The sequence below is a fragment of the Lepidochelys kempii genome, chromosome 2 (assembly GCF_965140265.1).
Source record: "Lepidochelys kempii isolate rLepKem1 chromosome 2, rLepKem1.hap2, whole genome shotgun sequence".
Lineage (NCBI taxonomy): Eukaryota > Metazoa > Chordata > Testudines > Cheloniidae > Lepidochelys > Lepidochelys kempii.
The window spans coordinates 172,813,831-172,836,110 of record NC_133257.1 but is presented as its reverse complement, the minus strand read 5'-3'; the positions used below and the strand labels follow the sequence as shown (position 1 = coordinate 172,836,110).

The 22,280-nt window shown below is 39.8% G+C and overlaps 1 protein-coding gene across 14 annotated transcripts in view; it reads left to right on the top strand.

Annotated features, from left to right (window-relative positions):
- The window catches only part of CNTNAP2 (contactin associated protein 2), a 1,665,145-nt gene that overhangs the window by 1,347,380 nt on the left and 295,485 nt on the right, over positions 1 to 22,280 (top strand). For all 14 annotated transcript variants that reach the window (XM_073332778.1, XM_073332790.1, XM_073332779.1 and 11 more), the window contains exon 14: positions 20,107 to 20,263. In XM_073332778.1, the coding sequence (XP_073188879.1) occupies positions 20,107 to 20,263 (157 nt within the window). The remainder of the gene's footprint in view (positions 1 to 20,106; positions 20,264 to 22,280) is intronic.

Sequence of the window (22,280 nt, the reverse complement as noted above, 5' to 3'; positions counted from 1 at the left end):
TTTTTTTCTGATTTATTCTGGGTCCATTATAGCTTTTCAAAATTGAACTGCTGGTGTTTAGTAGCAACAACTGCAGTAGCAGAATTTTCCATTTTATTCAGGGCTCCTGTTGTGCATGGCACATGTTCTAGTCTTTGTAATTAAAGCACCCTGCTGCCATGGCAATAAATATTCTATGCACAATTGTAGGTTAAAAATAGCTAAATTTAGTGTTTTGCTAATTACTTGTAATAATTTAGTATTTTAATTGTAATATTATAGTAATTTACTTGAGTTAAAATGGGCTGATACATTTAAATCATGACAGGTTTCAGAGTAACAGCCGTGTTAGTCTGTATTCGCAAAAAGAAAAGGAGGACTTGTGGCACCTTAGAGACTAACCAATTTATTAGAGCATAAGCATAAGCTGAAGAAGTGAGCTGTAGCTCACGAAAGCTTATGCTCTAATAAATTGGTTAGTCTCTAAGGTGCCACAAGTCCTCCTTTTCTTTTTATTTAAATCATGCTCATTCTCAATATCCAGTTCTCACTCTGAAGTGTTGTAATCCACGGAGGGGGCAGAATTTGCCTGGGCCACAGATATGATCTTGCTGCTATCCATGCTTTTTAATGCTTCACTGATGCAGAGACTTGCTCAGTCCACTGGAACTCATCAGATGTCAGAAACACCCCCTAATTTATTGTACTGTTATGTCATCTCCTTTGAAGCACTGAGGGACCCAGTGCCTTTTAAAGTGTCTTGGAATTCAGTGCAAAGAGGACCGGTTGTGAATGGTTGGATTTGGGGTCACAAGATGAAAACAATGCAGAACCTCTGTTTTGAAGGATAACCAAATCTTGTATGTGAATGTGCTGCCTCTCCTGGTTTTCCTCCCCATAGTGACAAGCATTGTCCGGCTATTCCGGAAGGAAGGACAGGAGACATTTGACATGGGTTTAACCAGGCTGCAACTTTATTGTTAGATGTTTGGGACTACCCAGCAGATAAAAGTGTACAGTGCAGGTAACCCCATGTTCATTTCATAATTACTCAGGGGGCTTCCGCCAACTCCCCCTCTTTTTTCCATCCAGGTCCCCCCAGCCCATCCATTGCTGGGACCTTACCATCCACCACCCCTCGTAGGAGGGTTAAGATGGGCTATGAGAAAGGGGGATTGGCTCCCAGCCATACCAATCATAGGAGTCCGCAATACCCCTCCCCCCGCTTCTGTTCCTTTAATGAACACCTCCTTCTTAAGTCCTTTTCTAAGCCATTTATATGGTCACTGTATACCTTCCCTATAGAGTACCTGCACTGGACATCTGCTGCACACTTATATAATGAGTTGTGGCATACGGCTTACTGCCCTTCATGCCATGCATGAACAGAGCTCTTCCTGAACCCGCTGTGGGGAAGGCGAAAAAATCCGTACTGCAGCTAGGCCAATCTGGTGGTAAGGGAAAAAAGGGGTGGCTAGCGCAATGCAGGTCTTGACCAAACTGGTATTTCACCACCTCAAGGAGAGGGAGGTGGGTGCTGCCCCATCCTGCTCCATGTAAAAGGGGGCTTCATGCACAGGGCTGCCCCTTTTAAACTCTTCTGCCCATCCAGTTCCCAAGGGATGAATCAGCGTCACCACACTGGCCTCTTGTCCCCTTTTGCAGCAGTTTTCCTCTCTCCTTCCCCACCCCCAAAGCCATAAAGCACTGCTCCCTCCATTCAACCAGCCAGACAAATTCCTCATTGCTTAAAGGGGTAGGGTGGTTATTTTCTCCATTTCTCACTAATTAAGGTATTGACATTGATTTTGTTGATCAGGGCAGAAATGATCAACTGCAGTGCAACCCCCCTGCTGAGCAGTAGCAGATGTCCAGTGCCTTTCAGGTCAGCTTCCCATGGGAGGAGAAATCAGTGACATGGAGGCTGGGTATTATTCTTAGCGCCTCATGTTAAGTTTACACTATATACACCAGTCCTTGAACAGAGGTGGTCACAAACAGCTCGCAAGCAATTCCGCTTTTCGGGAAATCTCAGCCAAAGCACCAATGTCTGGTTTCCAGGACGGAACTCTGCCCCAAGAATTGACACTCTCGAGATCACCTCAAATGAAGCTCTTGCCTGTTCAAAGGAATGTAGTGGTGGAACCTGGCAGGTGAGGTATCTGACTGAGCTGTTTGTGCTGGAGTATATATGAAGTGGCAGGTTGTGTTCCCCTAAACCACTACAGTAATGGTTGCTTCTCAGACATAACTGAAAATTGTTTCATTCTGATGCTAACTATTTTTACTCGCTTACTGATTCTTACCACTTTTCTCCCTCTTTCTCTTTAAAATGAATATACCCATTATTGAACCAGATTCTCAGCTGCCCCTAGTTTGCACTGGCACTGTGCCATCTGCCCTGTTCTACCCTTTCCCACTTCTGGCATGCCCACTCTGAAAAGTGGTGGAGCAGTGGGTGGTGTAAATCTAGGTATGCTAATCAAAAGGAATCCTGGTTGTCTCTGATGAAAAAAAGAAATCTGCTGCATTGGAATGAATTTTCTGTATACTTTAAAGGCAAAATAAGTAGGATTCAGCCCAGATGGTAGCCTAGGGTTATACCTGTGTGTGGATGACACAAAAGCAACAAAAGCTTATATGATTTAGAGCAATTTTTCCCAATAAGTTACTGGATGTTCTTAAGGAACTTAATCTTCCAACAGGCAGGGTGGATGCTCTTCTCACATGGCTAGTAAGAGCAAATGGAGAGGCTGAGGTTGTTAATACATCCCTGTGGCAGGAGAGGATGTCATTGTGCCTTAAGCAAGTTGTTGTTCGGTCATAAAAACAATTCTCAAACAGCTTCTAATCTTACCTTTTGGGGAAAACCTTTTGAGAAATGTGATGACATGACAACTTTGGAGCCCTCCAGAATCCTCCTATTTTCTCAGTACTTGTTAGTGGGGTTTTCAGTGTGGTTTGGCAGAGACGGCAGTAGTTACGTTGGTTTGTGACCTAACAAGAGCAAAAGACAAATACACATGCTACTAGATCTATCAGCAGGCTTTTCATAACTGTCTCTCTTTCAGACACTTATACGGACCCCATCACCAGAGTATCTGAGCACCTCACACTTTGTAATGTATATGTCAGAACATCACCCCCGTGAGGCAGATGAGAACTAATAGCCCCATTTTACACACAGGGAACTGAGGCAGTTTGTGACACAGCAGGAAACTAAACCTGGATGTCCTAAGATCTAATCACTTGGACCAGCCTTCTGTGCCATCCACACTTTTATTGAACTGCCACAATGCCTATTTGGGATAGGCTGCATTGCTCATTAGTTATTCTATTCTTTCCTTTCTGAGAGGTGCTAGGGACTGTTCTTTGGACAGCGTGTGCCTAACAATCTCTTTTCTGTGGTGCAGCTCCCTGAACATTTTTTTGTTCAACAAATATGTGAGCCAAGTGAGGAATAGTATGAGGCAGTTTGGCCTGTAGGGCCATCAATAAGCAGGATTCATGACTGTCATTACTATCAGACCAGATGGTTCATTGTCTTTGCTTTCCCAATGCCTGACTAAGTTTGGAATAGGGAGGAGAGAAAGCAGTTACAAGTCATTCTGGGTAAGGTCAAGGTGATGGTTGTGGGTAAGAGGTATGATTGCTCTGAGATGGGAAGGCAGCTGTCACTGTTGGTGCACTTTATTTATAACACATCTAATAGGTTCACAGTGTAGTGTTGCTTTTGGATTTCATCTGCTCTGGAATCTCAGGTGGTGTCAGTGACCAACATCTCTTTTCTCAGTCTTTTGCCTGGAGGGGGGTTGTAGTTTGTTCCAGGGAATGGTTCTCTCTCTTTATATATCTTTTTAAAACTATCTGCATGTGCTCTGAGATATTAAATTGGGGGCATCTTAGATTAAACAACAATAAGGAAAGTCTCGGTAAGGAAATATTGAGCCTTCCACTTCTAGCTTCAAATTCAGTCCAGGCTGGTAGTCCAGACTCTCCCTGTTGATGTCTGTTGTGTGGCCTTTGTAAAATGAATTGTTAGTTGTAGTTCCTCTTGTGTCCATATTGCCAAATCCGTTACAATCATTGTCACCCTTGTTGGCAGTTTTAACAGACAGACTGAATTGGAGTCAATTAGAGTAGAGGTTTTTCTTCCAGGATATTGTTGTCACATCAGGCAACCAGTGTGAGAAAATAAAAGTTTATTAAGCATATTATGTGACGGATATCAAAGCTGCCATTTTATAAATGTGTGAGAGGATTAAGGCAGACTAATATGGCTATAGTCCTGCTAAGCCAACAGGTTTCTAAGTGGCCTGTAACTGCGAGTTTGGAAACTCGCACTATTGCTATGCATATTGTGTCTGTTTTGAGAATGAACAAAAGAATTAAATCTTACATAGCTCTCACTCTGGTAACTTTCCAGAGAACTAAAATCATTTAGCAGATCTGCCTCGGTCAAGATCATATCTTTCACATGAAAAGTCATCTTCCTGCAGAAGCCACGCAGTCCACATGATTTTGAGATGGAATACCCAATCACACATTAATTTTGGGTAGCCAATCCAAAATATTAAAAAATTGACCCTCATCTTGTATCATTTTATGATATTATGTGACATAATGTAACTTATTTTGATGGCAAGAATAATTCTGGGGATACAATAGCAAGTGCGTCTGATTCAAAGATTGTTTTAGATGACCCAGGCAAAGGGAATTTGTCTCTGATATTCACCCTAAATTCAGCATATTTCTAAAAAAATATGTACATGGAAACATCTGTGCAGAATAGATTACAAGTTAAATGTCTGATATTAGTGGGCATTAAGTTGCTGTATTTTTTTATAGCACAACTATCCAAGAAAGAGAAAATAACTATTTCCTCAAAAGGATTTTAAAAATACTTTAGTACCCATTTCTTAGACGTTGAGCAGAGTCAAGAAAGTTACATTATAGAAAACTAGAGTCCAGGAAAGCTATATGAATTTACAGCAATGAAAAGTCCCTGGGGACACAACAATTACATGGAGTTAAACACACAGAGTCACAGAAAGATCTGCCAGCTAACGGCATCCACTTAGCATGGCCATGAGGGCTATATGCACACTCTAGACAGACTTGCAAGATTAATTCCACCCAACAGAGTGAGCTGAAAGTGAGGGAAAAAATGAAACAGTGGGGGAAGGATGGGATGACACCTATGTGAGAGCTAAGAGCTCTGTAACAAAAGCTCTGGGGAGCTACTTTTCTGACAGATCAGTTGCAGATGTCAGTAGATTTATTAATTTAAAAGTATTCTGGTATTGTGCAGCTCTGCGCAATTCATATTGCTCAATGTCACCAAAATCTGATTTCCTATTACCCCATTCCACCATAAAGACCTAAGAGATGAGATTAGCTTTATAGCATGCTGTGACGGTCATCAGACCTGAGCTTTGTTGGACTAATAGGGGAAGGACAAAACTTCCTGAAGTGAAAAGGTTTGGATTTCAGCAAGTGAAGGGTAAAATGCATACTGACAAAAGAACATGCCTGTGAGTGTTATTCATTCACGTTTCCTTTGTGAATAGCCACTGCTTAACAGCTGGTTTTGGACCTCTGACTTTAATCTTTATTGATCCCACTATTGTGCAGTCAATGGCAGACATGATGCCCAGTGAGCTTCCCTAGCTAAATTTGCCATTGGCGAATCTGAGAGAACCTCTGAAGGGACCAGCAAAGTGTCAGGCAAGTACAATGGAGAATAACACATAAGTACCTGGAAGCAGCTCATGAGACGATGGAGATTTCAGTGAAATCCTGCATCCGACGAAGTTGGTATTCACCCATGAAAGCTTATGCTCCAATACGTCTGTTAGTGTATAAGGTGCCACAGGACTCTCTGCCACTTTTAGTGAAATTCATGATGCTGTTAAACTAGCCGATGATGTGGGTGCATTTGTGGTCATTTAACAAGATTATGCATAGTCCTGTCCTCACAAATTAAAAATATAAATTTGCAGGTCTATGAAACAAGAGCACCTAGATTATCGGTCTGTTTTAAATGAAAGTAAAGACAAGTTGCACCTTTTTCATAATCTTTTAATAGCTAAGGAATTTGTCCGAAGATGTGATTCATAGCATCTGTCATAAATATAAAGGGAAGGGTAAACCCCTTGGAAATCCCTCCTGGCCAGGGGAAAGCTCCTCTCACCAGTAAAGGGTTAAGAAGCTAAAGGTAACCTCGCTGGCACCTGACCAAAATGACCAATGAGGAGACAAGATACTTTCAAAAGCTGGGAGGAGGGAGAGAAACAAAGGGTCTGTGTCTGTCTGTAGTCGTCTTGGCCAGGGACAGAACAGGAATGGAGTCTTAGAACTTTTAGTAAGTAATCTAGCTAGGTATGTGTTAGATTATGATTTCTTTAAATGGCTGAGAAAAGAATTGTGCTGAATAGAATAACTATTTCTGTCTGTGTATCCTTTTTGTAACTTAAGGTTTTGCCTAGAGGGGTTCTCTATGTTTTTGAATCTAATTACCCTGTAAGATATCTACCATCCTGATTTTACAGGGGGGATTTCTTTATTTCTATTTACTTCTATTTTTATTAAAAGTCTTCTTGTAAGAAAACTGAATGCTTTTTCATTGTTCTCAGATCCAAGGGTTTGCGTCTGTGGTCACCTATGCAAATTGGTGAGGCTTTTTATCCAACATTTCCCAGGAAAGGGGGGGTGCAAGTGTTGGGAGGATTGTTCATTGTTCTTAAGATCCAAGGGTCTGGGTCTGTAGTCACCTAGGCAAATTGGTGAGGCTTTTTACCAAACCTTGTCCAGGAAGTGGGGTGCAAGGTTTTGGGAAGTATTTTGGGGGGAAGGACGTGTCCAAACAGCTCTTCCCCAGTAACCAGTATTAGTTTGGTGGTGGTAGCGGCCAGTCCAAGGACAACGGGTGGAATATTTTGTACCTTGGGGAAATTTTGACCTAAGCTGGTAAAGATAAGCTTAGGAGGTTTTTCATGCAGGTCCCCACATCTGTACCCTAGAGTTCAGAGTGGGGGAGGAACCTTGACAGCATCCCACTTTTGGAAGTGTCTAACTAGAATTTCAGAGTATTTGTGTAACGCTACTTACCATTTACGGAACTCTTTTGCACAGCTTTTGCTTTGGATTAGTACTGTATAAATATAATATATTGAAATGCCAGCCTGAATATTTATTGCACTGAATTTGGTATTGTAATTTACATTTATTATACAGTCAATGCTTTATACACTATCCAAGCTTGTAGGCCTTTATGATGCAAGATTGATCATTGTTGTTCTGAACAATCACACCTTCAGAAAGCCTCCCTATGGATCCCCGTAGCAGAGAAACAGTTTATCACTACAGAAAACATCCCACCACACTCCCTTGCTATTAAAAAGAAGGTGGTGCAGTTTTTTTTTTTTTACATTCATTTAAAATAGCCAGGTAATATTGGTCTTGTTTCATAGACCTGCAAAGTTATATTTTTAACTTGTGCAGGCACAAATATAGATGACCATAAAATGTGCCAACATCATTCACCACACTAACAGCAGCAAGAAGTCCTGTATGATGCAAGGTAGATCTCATATATTCTTTGCAGGCACAACTCCACAAATCCTTCCAGTGGGTCTATAGAATGCCTTGAATGTATTTATCTGAGATGTATACATTGGGGATATTTTAACAAGTTGCTCTTTCTATTTGGTGTTCTTTCTGAAAGTTAAAATTCCAGGACTATTTTGTATACTTTGAGGCATATTAAAGAGTTTTTAGAATACAGGATTCTTTATTTTTCTTCATGCAAGCTTTTAAACCTGATCTAGAAAACTGGTGGATGTTTTGCTTTTCTGTCGACTTATTTGTGGTTGTACTAGTATTTCCATCCACTTTTAAGGGCTCTGACAGATCCGCATCTCTCCTTCACCCACATACTAACTCTATACATCCTGCTTGGGCAAGCTCCTCACTCTCCTTTTATTATTCCCAGGTCTATTGCAAGATTTCCCATATTTTTTTTCCTTTTCTAGTTTGTTTAGGGGTGTAGATTAAAAAAAATTGTTAGAAACGAGGTCAGTTTGTGAATATGTGATTGGTTCTTCCTCTCTCCTCATCCAAAGTGGAGGTGATAATTCTCCAAAAGAAAAATCCTTACCACATTTCTGACATCTGTTTCAATTTTTATTTTAATATTGTTTCCACCAGCTTTATTGGTTCAACATCACTCACAACTTTAAGTTTTCTTGAAAATTACTTTTTCTATCTCCTCCATACCCCGGGTTTTGTTTACCCATTTGAAACATCTTGAATACCACTTATTTATTGCAAGCACTGTGGGTTTTTTTTGTTTTTTTTCCTGAGAATTTACTTGAGTGGAGACGGTCCTTTGTCCTCAGATCCAGAGATTTTACAGTAAGCAGTAATTTACAGCACCTAAAATTTGCTACATTGCTAGGTATAGTTGTGACTGTGGTGATTGTGCAATGTGTTCACTTTAGAAACCAGCAAACTGCACCGTACAAGAACATCTGATAGCTGCTTTTTCCAGCTAAATATCGCCACTGGGACTGTGATCTCTGAGAAAAATAACAAGGCAGGTTTGGTTAGTATTGCTGCAGTTTAGAATGTGAGTCTTGATGAGGGAGAAATCATTTGCGCTGTACTGGCTTTTCAGACTCTGGGCCAAAGAGTGAATCTTTCTGACAGCAAAATGAAGCTGTCAAGAACGCTTTTCCTGAGCTGCAGCTAGTCACCATTCCAATGTGACAATTCTCCCTCCTGCTTTTATTTTTTTTAATAGCTTGCTAATTCTGAAAGAAGAATAGATGTTTGTTTGAATGGAGCCAAGGGAATTTTAAACAAGAGCAGATGTGGTCCTGTAAAGAAAATACAGCAATCCATCTTTGTTCACAAGTTTGTTCAGGGAACTGAGAGAAGTGGTGTTTAGCTTAGTGAAAAGCGCACTTAAATCAAATGTCTGATGGCTAGTATGAAATTTTGCATTTGCTGCTTTTCTTCTTCAGGATCAGCATGAAATAGCATTTTTGAAACCATATATTATGGAGATTTAAAAATATTTGCCTCAAAAACAGCCTCTGAAAAATAAGCGGGCAAATGTAATGGGGTAATGGAACACTTTGCACATGTTTGTTGTTCTGCAGTGGTCATCAAATTGAGGGCTGACTGTCAACACTGAGTAGAGATTTGTATTCCTCAAGCACATGAACAGATTTCTCTCTTCCCTGTCTTTACCAGATGGTATCAGATATAGACAATAGGATTTAGGTCTAAATCAGTTCTCCCACTCTTTTGTGCACCAAGCCATACTTGCCAGGTTTCCTGCCAGGGGGTTCAGTGAAGGATGATTGGAGGAATCCTTTCCGCAAGTCATGGAGTGGAAGTGGATACACTGTCATTGACCAGAACCCCAGATCTTGGTTCAAAGCGATATGCCAGAAGTCCCTTTGGAGCTGGCCTTCAGGAATCCTGAGACCCACCTATACTGCATAGTGAACTACACTGATTCCTCTACTCCTCTTCACACACGTATACAGCATTTATAAATAAATACAATTGTCACAAAAAACAAGTGCCTGGGTCAGCTTATAAAAAAAGGATGCTCCAGCTCAGTGACGGTAAAGGAAAATAGAATTGATTAGACCTTTCCACCATGGGGAAAGAAACCAAAAATAAACAATACCCTGACAACAAAGGTTACCATAAATAACAGCATAAGGATATTAACCCATAATACTGTTAGTCTCATTAGCTAGCTCGAAACCAAATGTCCCTAGTTATCTTCATTTGCCTGTGGTTTCTATGGGGGTGTGGGGGCGGGTTATCCTGTGCCTCAGGTTCTCATTTGCCAGCTTGCTTCATTTGCGTCTCCAGCTGGCCTTGGCTAAATCTGGCTCTTCTAGCCATTAGTGATCTGGCTACCATCAGTATTAGTTTTTGCATAGGCTTATGCATTTGCTATTTGTCCTTTTCCTAGTTGGCCTTAAGGAAAGAATTCTGTAGTGATTAACAAACTAAGACAGAAACAAAAGAATGTATTCTCTTTAATACTTCACATCATATTCACTCATGCAGTACCAAAAAAAAGAAAAAAAAAAAGAAAGACAGAACAAGAAGGAGAACTGAATCTCAAAACCCATCACAGCCTGCTAACAAGAAAAACCTGTCCCAAGGTTCCTTACAAATCATATATAGATCATTATATACCAAAGAACTGAAAATACTCTCTCACTCTCTGTGTAATATATATATCTTTTTTTTGCACTCCATGAACTGGTATTTTTATGGAAAACTGCAAAACCGATCATTTAGCACCAGATTCTTCTTTCAGTTATATCAGTGTAAATCCAAATAACTCCACTGATTATTGTCAATCATTTGAAATCACTGACGCTACCTAGGATGAGGTAGAATGTATAGAAATAAGAAGCGATGGAATGGATAAGACAGAGTCCGTCTGGGCAAAAATCACATTGGGGAAGAAAACTATTAGAGCCTCCCCTGGGATAGTGCTTGGGATGTGCTATAGACCGCCGGGATCTAATTTGGATATGGATAGAGCCCTTTTTAATGTTTTTAAGAAAGTAAATACTAATGGAAACTGCGTGATCATGGGAGACTTTAACTTCCCAAACATAGATTGGAGGACAAGTGCTAGTAATAATAATAATAGGGCTCAGATTTTCCTAGATGCGATAGCTGATGGATTCCTTCATTAAGTAGTTGCTGAACAGACTAGAGGGGATGCCATTTTAGATTTGGTTTTGGTGAGTAGTGAGGACCTCATAGAAGAAATGGTTGTAGGGGATAATCTTGGTTCAAGTGATCATGAGCTAATTCAGTTCAAACTGAACGGAAGGATTAACAAAAATAAATCTGCAACTACGGTTTTTGATTTCAAAAGGGCTGACTTTCAAAAATTAAGGAAATTAGTTAGGGAAGTGGATTGGACTGAAGAACTTATGGATCTAAAGGTAGAGGAGGCCTGGGATTACTTTAAATCAAAGCTGCAGAAGCTATCAGAAGCCTGCATCCCAAGAAAGGGGAACAAATTCATAGGCAAGAGTTGTAGACGGGCAAGTTGGACGAGCAAGTATCTCAGAGAGGTGATTAAGAAAAAGCAGAAAGCATACAGGGAGTGGAAGATGGGAGGGATCAGCAAGGAAAGCTACCTTATTGAGGTCAGAACATGTAGGGATAAAGTGAGACAGGCTAAAAGTCAAGTAGAGTTGGACCTTGCAAAGGGAATTAAAACCAATAGTAAAAGGTTCTATAGCCATATAAATAAGAAGAAAACAAAGAAAGAAGAGGTGGGACCGCTAAGCACTGAGGATGGAGGGGAGGTTAAGGATAATCTAGGCATGGCCCAATATCTAAACAAATACTTTGCCTCAGTCTTTAATAAGGCCAAAGAGGATCTTAGGGATAATGGTAGCATGACAAATGGGAATGAGGATATGGAGGCAGATATTACCATATCTGACGTAGAAGCGAAACTCGAACTGCTTAATGGGACTAAATTGGGGGGCCCAGATAATCTTCATCCAAGAATATTAAAGGAATTGGCACCCGAAATTGCAAGCCCATTAGCAAGAATTTTTAATGAATCTGTAAACTCAGGAGTTGTACCGTATGATTGGAGAATTGCTAACATAGTTCCTATTTTTAAGAAAGGGGAAAAAAGTGATCCGGGTAACTACAGGCCTGTTAGTTTGACATCTGTAGCATGCAAGGTCTTGGAAAAAAAATTGAAGGAGAAAGTAGTTAAGAACATTGAAGTCAATGGTAAATGGGACAAAATACAACATGGTTTTACAAAAGGTAGATCGTGCCAAACCAATCTGATCTCGTTCTTTGAGAAAGTAACAGATCTTTTAGACAAAGGAAACACAGTGGATCTAATTTACCTAGATTTCAGTAAGGCGTTTGATACCGTGCCACATGGGGAATTATTGGTTAAATTGGAAAAGATGGGGATCAATATGAACACTGAAAGGTGGATAAAGAACTGGTTAAAGGGGAGACTATAACAGGTCCTACTGAAAGGTGAACAGTCAGGCTGGAGGGAGTATACCAGTGGATTCCTCAAAGATCAGTTTTGGGACCAATCTTATTTAATCTTCTTATTACTGACCTCGGCACAAAAAGTGGGAGTGTGCTAATAAAGTTTGCGGATGATACAAAGTTGGGAGGTATTGCCAATTTACAGAAGGACTGGGATATCATACAGGAGGATCTGGATGACCTTGTAAGCTGGAGTAATAGTAATAGGATGAAATTGAATAGTGAGAAGTGTAAGGTCATGCATTTAGGGATTAATAACAAGAATTTTAGTTATAAGCTAGGGACACATCAATTAGAAGTAACGGAGGAGGAGAAGGACCTTGGAGTATTGGTTGATCATAGGATGACTATGAGCCGCCACTGTGATATGGCTGTGAAAAAAGCTAATGCGGTCTTGAGAAGCATCAGGAGAGGTATTTCCAGTAGGAATAAGGAGGTTTTAGTACCATTATACAAGGCACTGGTGAGACCTCACCTGGAATACTGTGTGCAGTTCTGGTCTCCCATCTTTAAGAAGGATGAATTCAAACTGGAACAGGTACAGAGAAGGGCTACTAAGATGATCCGAGGAATGGAAAACTTGTCTTATGAAAGGAGACTCAAGGAGCTTGGCTTGTTTAGCCTAACTAAAAGAAGGTTGAGGGGAGATATGATTGCTCTCTATAAATATATCAGAGGGATAAATACCAGAGAGGGAGAGGAATTATTTAAGCTCAGTACCAATGTGGACACAAGAACAAATGGATATAAACTGGCCACCAGGAAGTTTTAGACTAGAAATTAGACCAAGGTTTCTAACCATCAGAGGAGTGAAGTTTTGGAATAGCCTTCCAAGGGAAGTAGTGGGGGCAAAAGATCTATCTGGCTTTAAGATTAAACTCGATAAGTTTATGGAGGAGATGGTATGATGGGATAACATGATTTTGGTAATTAATTGATCTTTAAATATTCATGGTAAATAGGCCTAATGGCCTGTAATGGGATGTTAGATGGGGTGGGATCTGAGTTACCCAGGAAAGAATTTTCTGTAGTACCTGGCTGGTGAATCTTGCCCATATGCTCAGGGTTTAGCTGATCGCCATATTTGGGGTCGGGAAGGAATTTTCCTCCAGGGCAGATTGGAAGAGGCCCTGGAGGTTTTACGCCTTCCTCTAGCATGGGGCACGGGTCACTTGCTGGAGGATTTTCTGTTCCTTGAAGTCTTTAAACCACGATTTGAGGACTTCAATAGCTCAGACATAGGTAAGGTTTTTTGCAGGAGTGGGTGGGTGAGATTCTGTGGCCTGCGTTGTGCAGGAGGTCAGACTAGATGATCATAATGGTCCCTTCTGACCTTAGTATCTATGAATCTATGATTCGCACCTGTGCAAATAAGAGCAGAATCTGCCTACAGAGAAGTATTTTCAGTTTTTGATCTTTTCCCATTGTGAGGCCAGTCAGCAGCTGCATTCTCTTGTGCTACCACTCTCATGACATTAGGCAGGGGCAGTAATCCTACTAAGTGTCCCATCAGCATGGCATTGTTGCTTCCATGTATCACAGGGGCTGGCCATCAGAATGTCAATAAACTGAAGTAAAATAAAATAAGCATAAAATTAACTACATCTGCAGTGTGTACATAATGCAAATTTCATTGGTCATGCACTGAAACTTTGAGAGGTAATTTGCCTATTCAGAAAAGACTTAATTGAAATGTGTGTGTTTATTTAACCTGCGAGATTCTCATCATCCTCAAACCAATGTGTTTGACAACTGGTAAATTCTCAGATAGCAGTAACAGCTGAGGGACAAACAGTGTGCACATTATAGTCCAGATTGATTGGACCTACATGGATTTAGGGTCGCAGACACACCAAAAGGGCAGTAAAGAGGGGGTAGGTGAGAGTAGGGCCATGGCCCAAGCACCCTCTATGTTTGGAAGCACGGAATCAAACTGGCACGTTGTACCCTTTCAAACAGTGACAATTATTCCACCAACATTCTGCTCCCCAACAAGAATTCTGGCTGAGTCAGCCAGAATTTCTCCTGGAACTACAGCTATACCATGGTCATCCTCTCATGTGCATGCACGCACATGTGCACATGTACACACACACACACACACACACACACAGTTCAGGCCATGGCTGAAAACCAAAAAGGTAGAGGATAAAATTAGTGTATGTCATACTATAGTTTCACACAAAGCCAATAACATAATATGGAAGGTACTCTAAGAATGTTACACACGCACATTGGCAGAATTCTACCTGCCCTTACATACACGTTTCCACTAAAACAAATGGAATTCCCACTGCCCCCCCCACCCAACCACGCACAGTTCCTGTTTAATCCCCATGTTGTCCTATGTAATGTAAGATGTACAATAAACTATTTGCTTCAATGAAGACAATGTGCTGTAAAAGTTACACCTATGTGGTACTGCGAATATTTTAGGAGGACATCTTTGGTCTTACCTTGCCCATAACAAAGATTAGGCAGGCAGTGTATCTCCTGTTGTTTTATGCTTTTCGGTTTACACAGAATTGAACAGAAGAGACCTTTCTAACAAGGAGTTAGAGGTGTATGGATTATGTGTTGGTTAGTGTAACAGTTGTTTGTTCCCTGGTATTTATTACTGAGTTTTTTAACATGCAAGCTGATAGTTGGAGCTGTTCTGTAATGAACTCACAGCAAGCAGCTGTTCCTGTTGTGTTTAGAACAAAGGGATCCAGCTTAGTAAATTAATTCTTAATTGTTTGTGGAGACTCAAGGAAGTGTAGTAATTAGAGATGGGCTCTAGCTGCAAAGTTTTCAATAGTCCTCTTTTTTCAGAGGTGCTGTGCCATTGACTTTAATTGGACTTGCAGGTGCTCAGCAGGTCTGAAAGTCGGGTGCTGTGATTTTAAGGTCCTTCTAGAGGGAGTCTACAAGGGATCTGAGAAGGTTTCTGGAATCTACAGGCAGAAAGACTTGGGAATTCTTTTCTCTGAGCAAGTTTCAGCTTGTCTCACCTCAGCAAGGACACAGGTTATCTCACTGTGACCATATAGCCATTTGTTTTGGGAACAGAACTGGCAAGGGGCCAAAGTAGATGGTAGTCAGGAGATGCACCAATGGCAGAGGGGAGAGGAGGTGGTAGGCAGTGTTTTGTTGAGGCTCTTTGCAGGGTTAGAAGAAAGCTTAATTAATTATTGGTGTTGTGGAACACAGGTCATTTAGGATCAGTATAGCCATCAGTACTCTTAGGGTTACGTTCTCAGAGCTGGGTGCTGAGATCTTTTGAATATCTGGTTGCATGAGATAGCTCACATTTAGGAACCTGAGATCTCTCAAAAATGCAGCCCCAAACATGGATGCTAATCACTTTTGAAACAATGGCCCTAAAATGTTAAAGTTAATCACATTTTTATTAATCAATGGTATTTAGAAATAATGAGTTCTATTAAATGTTCAATAGAATACAAAGTGTTCATGTGAAAGTCATACGTTATAAGACTATTCTTCTGTCAGAAATAAATATATTATTGACCGTTATGAGTTCTGTTCATACTATATTAGCTTTGGTGAGAATGTTTTCATATTAAATGAAATGGTTCACAAGAAGATATATTTATCAGATGAGCAAGGAATGGCTTTTTTTTATGATACTCAAGATCTGTGGGAATATTAAGAGGCTCCCAAAGTCTATTCTCCTTGCCTGAATCTCTTGTTTGAGAAGGTACACTGTCTCTAAAAGAAAACCCTCGTAGCCAGCTGCTTTAAAAACCTAGGATTATTAAGGCGGAAAACCTCAAAAAATTAGGTTAGAGTTAAAGTTTGATTTAACTAAGCATTAAAATGTTCAATTCATTTTCACCAAAGTCCATCCTGAGGTGCTGGGCCTAGCAGCATAACCAGCAAATGTGCGGAAATTAAATGAGAGATCTGAATCTTTAAAAAATGTGGTTCAAGCCTGGTGCTCCGGCCAAACATTTATAGCCATCCTTATGTAGAACCAGCTTTTTCCTTTCACTGTTGAAGTCAGTACTGTTGCTACAAGATGCAACTACCCGCACTTCCGTACATCTGAGGCTGTTGCGCTGCCTCAAAGACATGATACTTTTGCCCATTCTTCCAACACCAGTAGCCCATCCTGACACCAGTATTGCTCTTCTGCAGCCGATGTCTGGGGACTTGCAAGATGACTTTCCAGTGTAGTGGAAATCAGCGAGGTGGAGTCAGGGTGTAATCTAAGTGTACCTTGCTTTATTTGCATGTATATATACACACCAATCCTGAAATGAAATGGTCAAGCGGCACAGAGGGCCATTCTAGGAATCTCAGCCCAGCACCGAAGCCCCGTTCCCAGGAAGCAACTCTGCTTCTGAAGAATTGACACTAATCAGAGCTCAAGGCAGAGAGTAAACTCTCCTGCTCCTTACCCAGCTCTTTCTCTCCTGAAGCTGCTTCCTCACAAACCTGGCACAACCCAAAACTGACAACAAATACAGCATGTCTTCCTAAGAGTCAAAACTTGCTTGCACACTAAGAAAAATAACTTTGAAGACTGTGTAACTGTGCTACCTGGTGATGCCTAGTATAATAATATATTTGACATAAAGAATGTATTATTATACATGGCTTCTTCCCCTGAGGTTGGGTTTTGTTTTGTTTTTTTGTTTTTTGGTGGGAGGGGGAGGGTTAACAAAAGTGCATGGCTTTTAAAACTCATCCCAACTACATTAATATCTTTAGCATAATAAGAGATTATGAAATATTCTGATATTTAGAACAATTTCCCCTGATGACTTGATCATCCTTCTTTTTGGAGTTCACTACATCAGTTGTTTAGCTGGTTCCTTTCCCATTCGCACATAAACCTCTCTCCCTAAATAGAAATAAATGCACTGTAAAATGAGAGTGTACACACATCCTGAATGGATGATTATACCAATACAAAATCGGATGGGGCTGGTTGAGGAGAAGAATGGTCCTACTTCTAAAGGTAGAGTTGCTGCCATCTGGCAATAAAAATAATGATTTGTCCCATGATTAATCTTCCCTTGTTCTTTCCCCCTTCCCTTCTATTTTTCCCTTTTACCCTGTTTAGCCTCTTGGTACATACAGTACCTGATACATTTGTTATACTCTGTGTATTAATATCCTACATGAGTATGGCATCTTTCATCCTGAAGGATCTCATCAAAACTATGGGCAAAAGCTTAACCTCACTTCTTTTGCAGTAGTGGGGTGGAATGGGACAAGATTCATTTGGCTGGCACAGGCCAGAATGGTTTAGGCGATGACAAGGGAAATGCAAGGGGAGGTACATCTTACTAGTACTCTAAAAAGCAGCGTTTGTCTTCAGGAATCCGTGATGCTGACTGCAAAATATGCACATGGGGGTGGGGAATTGGAATGCCCTCTAAATAACAGACCAGAGCCTATTGACTTCAGTGGGACTTAAGCATGTGTATAAGTGCTTTCCTGAATACAGATGTGTTTCTGCATAAGGCAAAAGTCTTTAATTTTTTATCAATTTATTTAGGAAGTTTTAAAAGGTAAATGTCAGAGACAAAATGATAATCATTACAACAGACAGCTGCATACAGACTGGGCCAAATTATCTGTAAATCAGAATAGCTGCTTGGAAGTCAATAACTCTGAAAAACTACTCTGTCCAAGTTTCCAAACATGTTCTAGATTTAAAACTTAATACCAGCTATCATTAAAAGAATTGTAGCACACGTCATTCCTCCATTCTATCTTCTGGTTTTCTATTGCACCCATCATTATCGTTTTTAAGTGCTACTTTTGCTTTCATCTATTCGGCCATTTCCTTTTTTCCTATTTTAAATAAGTCTGCTTGTTTCTGAATTTTTGAATCCTCACTCTCTTTTGAAAAAATTAGGTAATTTTCTTTCCTTTTAGTACTCTAATTGGCAAGCTAGTTTCCTACTGAAGTGCTGATAATGAGGAGCATGTGGTTTTGCTGTATCTGAAAGGTGTGAACAAGCAGAGCTCTGTTTCATTCACAGAACAGCTAATACTAAAGCATTCATAATATGGTACTTAAATTACAAGCTGTCCTCAAATATGGCAAAATTATGATATAATTTCCAAATGGCCAAATTGCTGTATCTAGATGCTGCATTAATTAAAATAATTAAAACATAAACTGGTGGAAAACACATTTACCTGTAAAATCTCTCTGGTTAAATAAACTTTTTGCAAGCCAAAGCAATGTAACCTCATATCCTAGACATTTTTATAGCAGCTTTGAAATGATGCTAAAATAGTCACACAACATATCCCTCTATAACCCTCAGCATTTTTAATATCTTTCAATGATAATCAAGTCACAGAAGCTAAAATGACCAATTTAGATCCTAGAATGGAGTCAGTCTATTACCATATCCATTACTGTTGCTGTGAAGTTCGGAGTGACTATGCTGTGCAGCATAACAATCATAAAGCCCTAGGTGATTACTGCTTTTTCACATTACTGTATATTCAATAGTGGGACTCTTGTATTATGTTTAACAATTCAAAAGCATTAAATAGAGTGATTTTATTTTGAGGAGGGATTTTATTTGGTTGCTCTCCTGTCACAGAATTTAGTCCTCTCTGGGGCTCAGTGTGGTTTACTTTTAACACGTCTGGAGGATAGAAGAAGATTTACAGTGTGGAGGATGGAATTACATTGTCCGGTGAATGTTTTTAGGGTTATGGATGCAGTTTCAGCTTGTACATGAACGTGTGCAAAGCACAACAATTAAATGATTAAAACCTTTCAGTTTTATTTCTAAGAAGAAAAACTGCATGGAACATTAAGGAGGATTTTACTTTTGAAAAGCTTAATAAGTAAAATATTTAGAAGTGGCCTCATTTCATTTAAGTGGAATATATTATTTATGGTACATTACTGGGAGGAATATTTTTCTTAAGTAGTAGTTATGTAAACCAAGTTCTATGATACTGTTGTAGCTTGGATGAAATCAGTGGCTGGAACTCTCTGAACTCTATAGAATTATTCACATGCTTTAAAGTACATACTTAAGTATTTTGCCAAACTGGGGCTTTAAACAGGGTCATCTCTGCTAAGAATACTTTTCAGTACAGAAAATAGGGTTCTCTTCATCTAAGAGTAATGGGTTCGGTTGTCCAGCAATATTATGTGGAAATGTACAGTAATATGGGAAAATTTAAGGTTACAGACTTTGTGCCAAGTAGTATAAATATATCACAGGACAGGGTCTATGCAATGGAAAAGCTGTGGAAAGTTGAGATCTCCTTGCAAAGACTAACTTTTTAACTGATTTGTGTCTTAACAGGAGTCCAGGAACACCTATTTAAAATTTGTTTTTGGCTAAGTAGTCACTGGATGGTGTAAAAAGAAAAGGAGTACTCGTGGCACCTTAGAGACTAACAAATTTATTTGAGCGTAAGCTTTTATGAGCTACAGCTCACTTCATCGGAAAGCTTATGCTCAAATAAATTTGTTAGTCTCTAAGGTGCCACAAGTCCTCCTTTTCTTTTTGCAAATACAGACTAACACGGCTGCTACTCTGAAACCTGTCATTATGGATGGTGTAGGTGTTTATTTTCCAGTGAAAACAAATTAGTTTCCAGTGAGGTGTTATTTTTAAAACAAAACAAAAACAAATACATATTCCCCTACAGTAGCTGTAGCCCAGACATTGCATCATCTGTCTAATGCATAAGAACTGGAATTTGAGATTGACGTGAACCCTTCCAGCCTGTTAAACTGTTCTTAGTTTATACAATAAAAACAGAGCATAAACAGCAAAAAGCAAAATAGATTTTAAAAGTTTCCTGTTGTATAATAGAAGGTGGTATGGGTACAGATAAAAATGTGGTTTTAATCTGACAGTGTCCTTTAAATTGCAGTGGAATGTCTGTTCATTTATGATGGATATGTTGCTTTTCCAGCTGTGTGAAATGACTTTCCAGCTATGTGTTATTAACACCACTTACATATTAGACAATGTATTCAGCTGTGAGGCATTGTGGACCCCATCACCTTTGATGCATCTAACCCTCCATTCTTGTTGTTTGCAGATGGGAATCCATACACCTGGTGGGTTGGAAAAGCCAATGAGAAGCACTATTATTGGGGTGGCTCTGGACCTGGCATTCAGAAATGTGCCTGTGGCATTGAACGCAATTGTACTGATGCCAAATACTACTGCAACTGTGATGCTGATGCTAAACAATGGTAAGCGTGTTGTTAAAAATATTACCAAAATTCTGGCTAGCCATGGTTCTATGGTCTTGCCCCTCACTTCTTAAATGTTTTTTGTGAAATCTGATACTCTTAAATTGCTACAATTTGTTAATTCGTTCTTTACTATGCTGAATACAAATAGCTTCAAGCCATTGGTTCCCTGCTTCCCTACTATTTTTTTTCCTGAATCAATTTGCCCCTATCAGTAAGAAGTAGACCTAGGGTGGCTTCTTCTATGGCTAGAGTCCTTATTTTCTGCATCATAAAGTTCAGTAATTTAGGAAACTTTTATGATGCACATTTGGCTGTATTTGTTATCCAACAGCCATGTGGTTAATGACACAATAAGATTCCACATGATATGGTAATACTATGCAATTCAGGAGGAGAATGGCCAGCCTCTCTCAATAACTTTTAAATTTATTGGCATGGCTGTGAGGGGTTTTTTTTAAGTGTTTGTTTGTAAAATACAAATACAGATCTTTTTGTGACCATCAGTATTACAAAATACCTGTCTGTCTGTCTGTCTGTTCTATTTCTATAATGTCAGACTCCATGGTACCTAAGCAACATACGTATCTATTGTATAAAAATAAACTCCCTTGAAAAAGGCTAAAATTACGAAGTCAAACACTCATAAGTAAGGCTGTGATTATATCATGGAGGTAGTCACGGAAGTCACAGAATCTGTGACTTCTAGAGACCTCCGTGATATTTTGTGCCCCAGGGCTGGAGCTGTCAGCAGGCATCCGTGCAGCTCTCAGCCCCTGCTGGTGGCGGGCCACCAGTAGCTCCTAGCCACCAGCAGCAGGGAGACCCCAGAGCTCCCAGTCCCCGCGGGCATGGGGGGACACCAGAGCTCTTAGCTGCCAAGGGTGGCAGGGTGACCCTGGAGCTCTCACTTGCTGCAGGTGGCAGAAGCCCCCCACAGCTGCCAATCTGGGACAGGCGGCGAGGGGCACATCCACAGTGGCTCAAGCACTGTGAGTGCTCGACCCTCCTCCCTCCCCATTGTGTCATGGATATTTTTAGTAAAAATCACGGACAGGTCAAGGGCAATCATGAATTTTTGTTTATTGCCCTTGACCTGTCTGTGATTTTTACTAAAAATATCCATGACAAAATCTGAGCCTTACTCATAAATTAGGAACAGCCATAATTAAGGCTTCATGTAACCTTCATTCATCCTCCTTGTGCAGATCTATTAAGATAATTTTTAATTACTTCATAATGTACTTTTTTCCTATAGAATGCATGGTGCTAATATCAGATCAGAGTTCTGTAGTGAATAATTGTTCCTCTGTAGGAAGAACAATTGTAGGGAAAGTCCCACTTAGTCCCAGTATACATTATCATTCGGAAAACAACATGTGTTTCCCTAAACTTGTTCTTGGAAGCAGCTAAACTGTTTTTACTGAATCTTTTTAAAACCATAGGAAGAGTTGGCGGTAACATTTGGCATAGCATATTTTAATTTAATCTCTGTTTACAAATTTAATCTCTCTGTTTACAGATTTTGTTTTTCATACTTCTTTTTTTTATAGTAATGCTTTACAATAAACACCAAGCAAACTTCTTTTCTTTATAGGAAGGATGAATCTTGGTCTAACCTAAAGAACTTTTCTTCCCTCTTTTTTTATAGTTAAGAAGTTCGTTAAGTATAATTGTTTATCTCTTTTGTCATGTCTTGGAATATACAGTAATCAATAAGATTCTTACTTTTATGAGCATATTTTACATTGGTAGCCACATGTTGGTATTTGAATCAGTCGTTCATTTAATTTAGTAATTCATCAGACTATTCATGAATGGTGATGTGATATGGCTGGGATAAATATAGGGAATGAAGTATGAAAAATACACAATGGGAACATTAGAGGAATATTTGTAGGATCTGCAAGAATGATATTCTAGGATGGGGTGGAAAATCAAACAAAGAAATACTGGTTTCAGAGTAAGCTTAGGAAATGCTGGGGTAATATGGTGTGAGGCATGTTACAGGATGAGC